The 13,019-nt window shown below is 48.4% G+C and overlaps 1 protein-coding gene across 1 annotated transcript in view; it reads left to right on the top strand.

Annotated features, from left to right (window-relative positions):
- The window catches only part of CLVS1 (clavesin 1), a 137,881-nt gene that overhangs the window by 100,972 nt on the left and 23,890 nt on the right, over nt 1-13,019 (top strand). The window contains exon 4 of the mRNA XM_073679341.1: nt 11,010-11,120. Within this exon, the coding sequence (XP_073535442.1) occupies nt 11,010-11,120 (111 nt within the window). The remainder of the gene's footprint in view (nt 1-11,009; nt 11,121-13,019) is intronic.

Genomic DNA, 13,019 nt, shown 5'->3' on the forward strand with positions numbered 1-13,019 from the left:
CTTCATGTCATGCAACATTTCCTTTGCTTTCTGGTAGTGTGCTGGTGGTATGGGCCTGTAACGTTCTTTGATGGGTGGATGGTCACCTGTGGGTATATGGTGTTGTACCCCTTTAATCCTCCCGAAATCAAGTGGGTGTTTGCTGAATACTCCCTTGTGTTCCTGAACCACCCTGTGTACACCTTGTTTCTGATGGACAGGAGTGGCGTCAGTCCCAGCATGGAGCTGTTGACACCAATCCCCCACCTGGGTTTCCGAGTCGTTATCCTCCACTCTGTCTGGTGAGGTTAAGGACTCCACTGTGTGGATAGCGTTGTTATTTACAGTGTACAATCTGGCAACAGTGGCATATCGTGGTAATTTGACTTCATCCTCCCCACAATTTAGGAGACGTACGGGTACCCTCCCATTGCGTAATCAACCACCCCTCTGGCAGTTAAGAGTGTAGGTCTATGTTCCGAGCTAAGGGGCTCTACTACTGTCTGATAGCTCTGTCCTCTGAGACCTATTGCTGCTCTACACCAAATCAGCATTTCACTCATCGGGGGAATCACAATGGGTATCGGGTCTGTCACCCGTACATTACCAATTTCACCACCTGTTAGCTTTACCTGTTGCTGGTACATAAGGGCTCAGATCTCTTTCTGGAGCACCCTCCTCTGCCCTGGTTTGGCAGTGTCAGCAATCTGTTGGAGCAAAAACAACACTTCTCCCAAACAGTTGCCGACAATATTTGTACCAAGTATCATATACAAGTCTGTATCACCAGGGTTAGACTCCACTACAGTCAGTCCCTGGTCCTTTAGTTCCGCTCTCCCCACCTTCACTGTCACATTCTTAACCCCTACTAGGTTAAGAGGAAGGCCGTTAGAGGCACACACGGAAAGGTTCGGGGCTGGCGGCTGGAGTTGATCTACGGACCAGTACCTTTTGTAGAGGACATCAGGTATGATGGTTACCTGAGATCCAGTGTCCAGCAGGGCAGGTGTCGCGATGCCATCCAGCACAATGGACAGGAAAGGTCTTCCTCCTACGAACCGATGGTACCAGCCTGATGGGCCTGCTTGATCTACTACTGGGTGTCGGCCCTCGGCCCCAGGGTTTGCTCGTTTAAAGGACAGTTCTGCACTGTGTGGCCTGCCTTCTGGCAGCGGTAGCAGATGAATTCTCCTGGAGGGCGACGTTGGTCGTTGGTCCTCCCACAGGGTGGCGTTGTCCTCCTCCGGGGTGGCGTTGTCCTCCTACGGGGTGGCGTTGTCCTCCTTATGCTTCTCATCCAGGGGACGTCCTCAGGGCTGTCGGCCAGTAGGATCCTTCCTTCCGGCTCAGGCTCCGTCTGTAGCTGCAGGGTGCTCAGGACAGTGGCCAGGGTTTTACTTAACTGGCGCACTTCAGAGCGTAGGCTGTCCAGCTCGCTAGGAGGCACTGTTTGCATCTTTGTTTCAGCCGTTACTGAAGGAGCAGTGGGTGCTGCGGGTACTGGGGTGGCCCCGCACTGGTAACGCTGGATAGCAGTATCTGTTGTTTCCAGGGGTTGCAGACACTTTATAGCCATGTCCTTAAGGGTGTCAAAGATGGCATCTGGATGGTCTAAGGCCCACCACCGTACAGTCCTGCTCTCCTCCTGGGACCTCAACCCCCAGATGAACTGTTCCGTCAGTATTTTATTTTCATTTTGTATGCTGGCTGGACTAACCTGTTTCAGGGCCCGCAGAGCTTCCTGTAAGCGCCAGGCGTAGTCCCGGACACTGTCCTCAGGTTTCTGGACACAGTGGTAGAACCTCATCCGGAGATCTGTCTCAGTGAGGTTTTCAAACACAGTTTGCAGTCTCTTAAAGATGATTGATACTGATTTCTGGTCTGCTGCTGGCCAGGTTTCAACTTCCCGCTCCGCGGCACCAGTCAATTGTCCTAGTACAACAGCGGCTCTCTGTTTGCCAGTCATAGAGTACATATCCAGCACACCGCATTTTTTTCTCTTGAATCCGGACAGGGTGTCTGGTTTGCCGTTATACTGGGGGAGCCATTTCGCTCCAGGGATATACGGCAGGGCCATGGGTATCAACGGGGTCACCACCGCTGGTGGAGCGGCCGCTCCGGCCTGTGCAGCGCCGGGTGCAAATTGGGCATCAGGAGCATTAACCGGTGCTCCGGCGGCTTGCTAGTCGTCGGCCATGGTTGCGCCCCCCAAGTGAACCGGAGCCTACCCTCTTCACTTCTCATCCGGAAGGCCGCAGCTCCGTGGGTGACGGTCTTCTTCCAGGACCTTGCGTCACTCGTGTCTGACGTCAGAGCGTCCTCTGGGCTCCTTCCAGGACCTGACGCTTCCTGGTTCGACGTCAGGGGCGGGGCGTGTCCTGGGCTTCGCACGCTTCCAGCGGTTATGCCTCTCCGATTCCCGCGGTTACGCCCCTCTTCTTCCCGCGCGGCGACAGGAAAATGGCGGACAATGGCGGGAAATCTCGGGAATGGCAGGAAACCTTCACCACAGTGAGTATCGTAGTCTTTTAAGGCGCACAGTACCCGGTGGCAACGGGCACGGAATCCTGGCTCTGGGGGGCTCATACCCATCCTGTAGATGATAAATGTATCACAGCATCTGCAGGTGGGTAGAGATAACAGTAAGGACATGTTCCCATTACAAAAGGAGAGGGTCTGCTATCCAGTTATAGGGTATGTGACGCGCCCCCTGGGCCGTGGGAGTACTCGGCAGCTGGGCCTCTGCGTATGCCGGTGGGGGATATCACGGTGTCTGGCGGTCAGTAAAAAGGGGAATTTATAGGGGATTTGGAAAGTTCGTGATGCCACCTGTGGAATGCGGCAAAAGGGGTGCCGCCGCTGTGGAGCAGTCCTCTGGAGCGGGTGTTACGGCAGCAGGGATGGTGTGGCTCTCCACAGGTAGAGCTAGCTCCAGGGCAGCGTGGGGTGTAATGGAGGATGCTAGGGAGAGACGGCAGGACGGTCCCGGAGGAAAGACACTCACACGGGGGTAAGCTTCAGTACCTTTACTGGTGATGCTGCAGGCACGGTCCAGGGTACTCTGGGCGAAGGGTGCACTTTTGGACTCTCCCCAGTGAGCGGGTATAGGGCCTCCTGAACCGTGGCTTTTCTCGTTAAGCTTCTGGCCTGCCTGGAACTAGGCCTAGTTTGGTTACTGTCTCTCTCTCCCTTGCGCCTGCTGACCTGGCGGTAGGGCCTTCTCTTTGGAGATCACTCTCCCTGGATGCTGGGGCCTCCGTAACTCCTAGCCCTGGTACTGTAGTCAACGTTTGGCAAACCTGGGACCTGTAGTCCTCCAGGGGTTCCGGTGGTCCCTACTGGGTGTAAAGAGTCCCGGTAGGCGCGGACCCGGTGTCCGGTATATATCTCGGGGTGAGTCTGGCATGCTCCTCTGCCCCCTTGCTACTTCTTCCTTCTCCTCTCACCTTCGGCCCACTCAAGGCCCTCACTAGGCCTTCACACATGATGTAGGCCTTGGCTCGCCTAAGCACAGCAGCCAGCGTGCTGCCTCTTCGCTGCTGTCTCAGCATCAGCACGCTCTCAGCTCACTCTGAGCTAAACAACCACTGAGCTACCTGGCTCCACCCTCCCTTTATATATCCCTAACGGGCTCCCTCTTGTGGTCTGAGGTGGTAGGGAGGAGATGTGTGAATGTGTGATGGCCTCTTGTGGAGAAGTCCATCCATGCACCCTTTTGGGTTCTGTGGCACAAATGCGCATCAGGGCGCCACATATGCAGTGAGTCCAACAGCTGCCAAAATTTAGGAAAAACCCCACTAACAATTTAAACCTCAATAGAGGTGGGCCACAGTAACGAGAACGACATGTTCCCATTATAAATGAGAGGGTCTGCTATCCAGTTATAGGGTATGCAGTGAGTCAAACGGCTGCCAAAATTTAGGAAAAACCCTACTAACAATTTAAAGACACATGGAGCTGGGCTACAGTAACGAGTACGACATGTTCCCATTAAAAAGGAGTGGGTCTCCCATACTGTTTGCCTATGGAGTGAAGGCAACAGCTGCCAAAAATGTGGAGGAACTCCAATGCCCCTTGCAAGAGACTTCACACCCATGTCTGGGTGTGAAGACAGAGGTGCATGGGAACAGAGTTAGACCTCCCAAGAAAAAGACAATGTATTTGAGTTTATGTTACGCTGCTATCATTCAGTGGTGTTGAGAAGTCTGGCCCAATCCAGCCCTTGTTCATTTTTATAAGAGTCAGCCTGTCAGCATTTTCAATTGACAGGCGGATGCGCCTATCCGTTATAATTCCACCAGCGGCACTAAAAACCCGCTCTGACAAACGGCTAGCGGCCAGGCAGGCCAGGACCTCCAAGGCGTAGAGAGCCAGTTCATGCCACGTGTTCAGCTTGCATACTCAATAATTATAAGGCATAGAGGAATCACGGAGGATGTTGGTACAGTCGGCAAGGTACTCCCTCAGCATCTTTCGAAACTTTTCCCTCCTTGTGAGAGTATCCCGCGCCTCAGAGCCTGTGCGATGGGAGGGTCTGAGAAAACTGTTCCAGAACTTTGACAGTGTTCCCCTGCCTCTGCTGGATTGCATTTGTATCTCTCTCGTCTGTACTCCTTTGTTGTCCAATGAACTATGACCTCTGCCGCCAGCGTTTTCAGATGGGAATTTTTTTAATAATTCCGCAACAAGGGCATTCTGGTACTGTCCCATTTTATTAGGCCTGTCTGGCACGGGAATAAGAGACAAAAAATTCTCCTTGTTGCATGGGTCTAGAAGTGTCACCAACCAGTAATGACTGTCACCCAAAATCTGGACGATGCGAGGGTCACGGGAAAGGCAGCGTAACATAAACTCAGCCATGTGTGCCAGACTGCTAACAGGCAAGACTTCTGTGTCCTCACCAAGAGGATGACTGACCATGCTCTCCTCCTCATCCTCCTCCTCTTCCCTGTCCTCACGCCATCCACGCTGAACAGACGGTATGACAGTTGAGCAGGTAGTACCATCTATAGCGCAGGAAACTAGCTCCTGTTCTCCCTCCTTCTCCTCCTCTTCCTCATTGTCACCCAATCCACGTTGGGATGAGAGGAGGCTGGGCTATGTGGAATCACCCTGTATGGTTTCTTGCTCCATCTCATCGTGCTCCGCCTGCAATGCATCATCTTTAATTGTGAGCAGGGAGAGTATCAGAAGACAGAGAAGCAGGATGGTGACGCTAATTATGGCATCATCACCACTCACCATCTTGGTGGAGTCCTTAAAGTTTTGGAGGATGGTACATATGTCTGACATCCATGTCCACTCCTGAGGTCTTATGTGTGGAGTCTGACCTGAATACTGATGGCCTTGTTGATGCTGGTAATCAACAACTGCCCTCTTCTGCTCACAAATCCTTCCCAACATCTGCAGTGTAGAGTTCCAATGTGTGGGGACATCGCACACCAGTCAGTGAGCTGGAGTTGAAAACGCTGCTGAAGCACGGCAAGGGTGGTGGAAGCTGCAGCTGACTTTCTAAAATGGGCTCACATGCGGCGTACTTTGACAAACAGATCTGGCAGATTCGGGTAGGTTTTGAGAAACCACTGAACCATGAGGTTAAGGACATGAGCCATGCATGGTAAGTGTGTGAGCTCGCTTCGCCTCAGAGCCGCCACCAGTTTCCAGCCATTGTCACACAGGACCATGCCTGGCTGTAGAGTCAGTGGTGTTAGCCACAGATCTTCCTGCTCTTTCAGAGCTGTCCACAACTCTTCAGCATTGTGCGATTTGTCACCTAAGCATATTAGCTTCAGCACAGCCTGTTGCCGCTTGGCCGAGGCAGTGCTGCAGTGCTTCCAGCTTGTGACTGATGTGATCATTTCAGAGATGGAGACTGAAGAGGAGGTGCAAGAGCTGTAGAATGTGAGGCCACCCTGACTGTCCCAGGGCCCGCAATCCTCGGTGTCAGGAGGACGTGTTCCGTCCCAAGGTCCAACTGGGTCCCGCCTTCCACTATATTAACTCAGTGTGCCATCAGCGAGATGTACCATCCCTGCCCACAAGCACTTGTCCACGTGTCCGTGGTTAGGTGGACTTTCCCAGTAGCTGCATTGTTGAGGGCTCGGCTAATGTTGTGGGACACGTGCTCGTGTAATGTAGGGACAGCACACCGGGAGAAATAGTGGAGGCTGCAGACCGAGTACCGAGGGATGGCCGCCACCATCAGGTTCCGTCTCCATGAGCCTAAAAGGCTACATTTCGAACACAAGCATTCGCGAAATGTGTGCCCTGTCTCATGCTGCACATAACACATCTGCATCTCTGGCTGATATGGGCATAAAAGGGGACAAACTTATGGTGTGGCACCCATGCTCCCCTGACCTCAACCCCATTGAGAACCTCTGGAGCATCATCAAAAGGAGTGTCTATGATGGCGGGAGGCAGTTCACATCTAAGCAACAGCTCTGGGAGGGTATTCTGTCCTCATGCAAAACAATTGAAGCAGAAACCATCCAAAACCTGACAAATTCAATGGACGAGAGAGTTCAGAAGCTCCTTTCGAACAAGCGGTCCTATGTGCAAATGTAACATCACCTAGAATAAAGTTTTGAGTTGAAAACTGTTTGATTTCAGTTTGTAATAACCTGCTAATGCTTATAATTTCAAAAATGACCATTTTTTTGTTCTTTATTAAAATGAAAAGGTTGAATTCTCTGCTGTGCATAATAATTTGGAACATGCATTTTGAGTGCAGTTTGAGTTTTTTATTTTTTTAAAAATATACTGTTATCATAGGCAGTTTGTACAAAAACCTTTCAATTGTACTCTAATAGTTATTTGACTGGAAAATGACAATGACTGCAATTCATATAGGTAATTTGGGAAAATCTGAGAAAATATTATTTGCATAATAATTTGGAACACAGTGTAGTGGTATACTGCAGTCTCATAGTAATTGGGACAGGAAGGTCGAGTGACAAGATGTGCGTGTTTGTTGTGGCACAATTTCAGCTTGCCCACGGCCACATCCTCGGCCTCTGCATGCACCATCACCATCACGTCCACTTCCCCGTCCCTTGCCACGGACCTTGCCCATTTTTAATGGAGGACAATATTTTCCACGTTCACGAGAAATGGCTGATTTTGGAACGCAGTTATTTGTGATACGTCTGACAGAGAACCACGGTTTTAAATAGCAGGCCTATAATTTACTAATATTATTCTACACAGAGACCTAGTCTGAAAATCTTGACAGACACACTGAAACAAAATGAAAATGGAAGAAATGGCTGATTTTGGAACACTGTTATAGGTGATATGTCTGACAGAAAACCACGGTTTTAAATAGCAGGCCTGTAATTTACTAATACTATTCTTCACAGACACCTAGTGTGAATAGCTTGACCGACACACTGCAACAGAATGGAAAAGGAGGCCAATGTTTTCCACATTCAGTTCAAATTTCTGGATTTTTAACGCTGAAGTATGGAACAGATCTGGCTGTATTCTGCAGTGATAACAAGGAAATGGAGCAGAAAAATGGTGTACTCTGGATTGCTTTTTAAGCAAATAACCAGGATTAAGATAAAAAAGATAAAAATTTGCCCTGGCCCCTGATATCTGGGGCTATGTCTACAAATATCTGTAATTATTACAGCAGCAGCAGACAGGACGCTCAATGGACCCCCTTGCGCTATATGCATTGCAGTCTGCCACATATACTGCCTGCCTGCCTGCCTAACTCTGATTATATGCAGCTGGATTAGTCCTTGGAAGGACTGTTAGTTCAAATGGATATATATATATGTTGTGGAATACCTATACTAACAGGACGTTCAATGGACCCTCTTGTGGTGTATCATGCACTGCAGTCTCCCTCATGCCCTGCCTGTCTGCCTAACTCCTGCTATCACCACTGAATATATGCAGTGGGATTAGTCCTCAGAAGGACTGTTAGTTCAGGTGGATATATATATATATATATATATATATATATATACTGTATGTATGTATATATATATATATATATATATATATATATATATATATATATATATATATATATATATGTTGTGTAATACCTATACTAACTATAAACAATGAAATCTCTCCCTGACTCAGCAGCACCTCTCCCTACTCTGCCTGTTTCCGGGGTAGCCTATGACAAGTATAGTGGCGCCAGGTCTTATATAGACCTGATGACGCTGTGTGGCCAGCCAATCACTGTAATGCCCACAACCAACATGGCTACAGCATTACAGTGCGTGGCTGGTAATCCCTGCATGTTCATTGGCTCTCTGTAACATCCCTGGCGGCGTGTTTGCATAGTGCACCACCTCCCACTGTGCAAGACCAAAATCTTACCTGTCAGTCCATGCTGCACTCTTTGCTCCAGTACCTGTTCTGTCCATGTCTCTTGTCTGATTGCTTAGGGCGTCGGCACGGCTTTCTGCTTGTTTCTTATAGCTACTGTGTGCACAGTCCTAATGTGTCCCCAGCCTATTGCTGTGAGTCACTGGGAGGTGCCTGAGCAACACTTTCTTACAGTCTGTGTTCTGTGCAACTGTTTGTTGCCAGGTCCTGTCCTGACTCTGTTTCCGCCACCCTGGGGGCCGAGTACCCAGGGCCACTACCTGTATCTCTGACTTCTAGTCTGTTTCCGCTACCCTGGGGGCTGAGTTCCCAGGCTCGTTCCTGTATCTTATTCCCGGTTTAGTTCCTGTCTGAACAGGGTCCTAGCCCGTTACTTGTTTCTCTCTATGTCCGTACCTTCCTTTTGCCTGCAGTGTCTGAACTTGCACCTAACTCCAACTCGTTGTCTCTGTACTTCTGTTTGTGAGTTTTGTGTCCACTCGCTACTTCATTGTAAGTACCTTGTGTGTATCTGGTTCTGCTTGTCCCCTTTCCCTGCCTCCATATCTACCTCCTGTGTTTTAACCTTCTTCCTGTATTTTCCAGTCTGTTCCATGTGAACAGAGCCCTGTCCTGTCTGCCTTCACCTTCTGCTCTGTTTGTTCACCGCTCTGGCGGTTCCGCTTTGCTTCGCTTGTTTGCCGCACCTGCGGTTTTTCTCCGCTCTGATTTTTCTACCGCATCTGCAGGTTTTGCTCTGCTCAGCTTGTCTACCTCACCTGCGGGTTTTGCTCTGCTCAGCTTGTCTACCGCATCTGCGGGTTTTGCTCTGCTCAGCTTGTCTACCGCACCTGCGGGTTTTGCTCTGCTCAGCTTGTCTACCGCATCTGCGGGTTTTGCTCTGCTCATCATGTCTACCGCATCTGCGGGTTTTGCTCTGCTCAGCTTGTCTATCGCATCTGCAGGTTTTGCTCTGCTCAGCTTGTCTACCGCATCTGCGGGTTTTGCTCTGCTCAGCTTGTCTACCGCACCTGCGGGTTTTGCTCTGCTCAGCTTGTCTACCGCACCTGTGGGTTTTGCTCTGCTCAGCTTGTCTACCACACCTGTGGGTTTTTCTCTGCTCAGCTTGTCTACCGCACCTGCGGGTTTTGCTCTGCTCAGCTTGCCTACCGCATTTGCGGGTTTTGCTCTGCTTAGCTTGTCTACCGCATCTGCGGATTTTGCTCTGCTCAGCTTGTCTACCGCATCTGCGGGTTTTGCTCTGCTCATCATGTCTACCGCATCTGCGGGTTTTGCTTTGCTCAGCTTGTCTACCGCATCTGCCGGTTTTGCTCTGCTTAGCTTGTCTACCGCATCTGCGGATTTTGCTTTGCTCAGCTTGGTAACCGCATCTGCCGATTTTGCTCTGCACTGCTTGTCTACCGCATCTGCGGGTTTTGCTCTGCTCAACTTGTCTACCGCATCTGCGGGTTTTGCTCTGCTCTGCTCGTCTACCGCACCTGCGTCTCTGTTCCTGTGTCCCAGTCTGTACAGGTCCCTATCCTGCCTGCGTTTCTACCTGCCAGTACCCGCCTCTCTGCATGTCAGCCATGCCTGCCTGTGCCCACCTGTCTGCATGCCAGCCGTGCCTGCTAATGCCCACCTGTCTGCATACCAGCTGTGCCTGTCAATATCCACCTGTCTGCATACCAGCCGTGTTTGCCAGTACCCACCTGTCTACATGCCAGTCTAACCTGCCTGTTCCTGCATTCCCCAGTGTGGGTCAACAGCTGTGACTGGGGTCTGACCTGCAGTAGCACCTGGCCCCTCTGCTCGGTTCCTCCTTGGTTCACGGAGTCAACTGAGCCGCCGTGTGACCTTGGTCGGATCGGGTTGATACTTAGTTAAGCCCCTCCAGGCACTCCTCAGTTCATGGTACAGTGGGATCACTAATCACGCTCACGCCAGTCAGTCCGGGCGTGAGCGCAACACTCTCTAAAGAGCGCCAAACATGCAGGGAGGAGACCCAAGTTCCGGCCTGAGCAACCCGGAAATACTTGCCGAGTGCCGAGCTTGTCGAGCACCTTTTATGTGAGATAAAACATTTCTCTGCCTGTTTTTAAAAAAGTTTAACCTCAAAGAAAGAATTATCTGCGATCCCCTGCTGTAATGTCTGTATACTCTTTTGCGTTCCCTCCCCCACCCAGGCGATGTGGTATGATCAGACCATGTTCCCTACACAGCAAGACACAGCCATTACACAGTACACAGCAGGGGCACATTTATAAGATTATCTCAGCACAGGAACATTTTATTTAAACATATCCAATTGTGGAAGTTATTATTATTCCAAGATCTATTGATTAAAATGAACTTTGCTCGTTGGACAATGCATTTAAAAACTTGTGAATAAAATGTATTTTTAGTCAGAGCCATACATTCTTCTCTTTTTACCCCCATTTATAGTCCTTAATAACACTGGCATGCTATAAATTCACAAAGGATTAGTATACACTTAGAGTTATATATCATAGGAGTCAGCACATGTTCCTTTTTTTCCTGATTATCTTATATGTTTAGTCAATACACTCAGAAATATAACTAGGTTCAGTGATAAAATTGTAATAAATTCATGTCACTTGTGTAACGCGTTGCCGTTCTATCCAGCTGGCCACTCTGTTACATCCGGTAATGAGCGTCTGTTTTCCTCTCTTTTCTAGGACAGTTTTCCAGCTCGTTTTGGAGGCGTCCACTTCGTCAATCAACCTTGGTACATCCATGCTCTGTATACTATCATTAAACCTTTCCTAAAAGACAAGACGCGAAAAAGGGTAAGAGATAAAAACTCATGGAAGGCTACATCCTGGACTTTCTCCAAATCTCCTGAGACCTCTTTGAGTCAGTTTTTCCTGGTGACCTCTGAGATGAAGGCATATGGTGTGTTGTGGTCGCAGCTGCGAATTGCAGATTGCCTGCGTCTGATCAATAAAGCTATAGCAATGGATTACATCCAGTCTGAGTCTTTGGGATGAGAGCATCTTTGATCTCTAGAAAGAACAGGAACTAACCAGTCAGAAACTCATTTGTGATATGAAGGGGGAACATATTAAAACTACTGGCAGCACCAGAAGCGGTAATTACAGACAATCATATAAAGGTCCAGGTGCCGTACAGAATGGAGCATGTCTATCTACAGCGTAAGGTGCTCTATTTTATCATTTCATTATATTCCTGCAGCCGTATTTGTTCAGCTTTGACGTAATAAATCATACATAGGTAGAGGTGGAAGTAAGATATTTTCGATAAGACCCATATTAGAAAAAAATTACAATGTGCATTAATGGTTGACAGAGGATAATAAATCTTAGACTCATGTTTCTCTCCATTGAACTAAATTCACACAACTGAATAAAAAATCGTTCAATTTTCATCCAGAAAAAAAGGATGTTTTTTCATCCGTATTGTCATCCATATGGAATCCTTTTTATACATCAGCCGTAATTAACGTTTACAAGTCCAAATTCAGTTTCCTATGTTAAAAAATTGCAAAGTATCAGTAAAAATCAAATGCTAAATGATTGATTCAAATAGTATCTATTATTTTGCAACCCATAGACTTGAATAGGCAAATCTCATCCCATATACAGAAGAGACCAGTGCTTGCCGTGATTTTGTGCACGCGGACACTTGAACAGTTCCATGGAATAACATTGGTCCGAGTGCTGTCCGTTAGTTTTTCAGAGAAAGCACTTGGACCGAAAATATGGTGGAGTGAACACAGCCTTAAACTGAGAGCGGAGATCTTGTATGAGTATAGTGGCAGTGTATTCAGTTGAAATGGAGATTTGGGAATAGGGCACCAGCACAAGTGACCTCATCTGCCTTCATCATGGGCTATGTGAGGCTGTATACACCAACTCAGGTACCACAGAGTAATAAATCACAAGAGACAAGAACGGACTCAAAGGTAACTCAAGAATTTAGTATTAGGAGTCGTACACTGTAAATCAGTGAGAGGTCTAAATGATCATGAGGCCTAAGTATTTTTTTGTGATGTCATGGTGTCATCACTCTACAAGGAATCCCATATAGTTTATGGCTTATCAATTTATATAACAGCTGTATTATTCTACCATCATAGCACATGTACCCGACAAACTAGCTGTTAGGCTAAGACTACACTCGCAACATAGGATCACAGGGTTGCACTACAACAGTGTTCCCCACCTCCAGTCCTCAAGACTCACCAACAGGTCATGTTTTCAGGATCTTCTTAGTATTGCCAAGGTGGTGGAATTATCCAACAAGGAAATCCTGAAAACATGACTTGTTGGTGGCTCATGAGGACTGGAGTTGGGGAATATTGCACTACAACATCAGGGACATAACTATAGTGGGTGCAAGGGTTGCAATTGCTGTGGAGCCTGGAGTGGTGGGGGATCCAAAAGATCCCTTTGGCTCATAGGAGAAGACCCATGACAGCTGGGGGCCCTGTTGGAGATTTTGCATTTGGTCCATACGCTATTAGTTACACCACTGTACAACAACCAACAGTAGTGTAGACAAGCTGAGGCCTGAAGGCTTCTGTAACTGCGACCCAACAGTCAACAGAAATCTAACTTTTAAGATTTCTGAGCAACCACATTCACTATCATTAGTTGCGGCTGGGAACATGACATTTGTGATCTTACCGTAATTGTCCAGGACTCAACAATTGATGCCCTATCCGT

The sequence above is a fragment of the Phyllobates terribilis genome, unplaced genomic scaffold, assembly GCF_046119375.1.
Source record: "Phyllobates terribilis strain yellow unplaced genomic scaffold, ASM4611937v1 Scaffold_4__5_contigs__length_816908805, whole genome shotgun sequence".
Lineage (NCBI taxonomy): Eukaryota > Metazoa > Chordata > Amphibia > Anura > Dendrobatidae > Phyllobates > Phyllobates terribilis.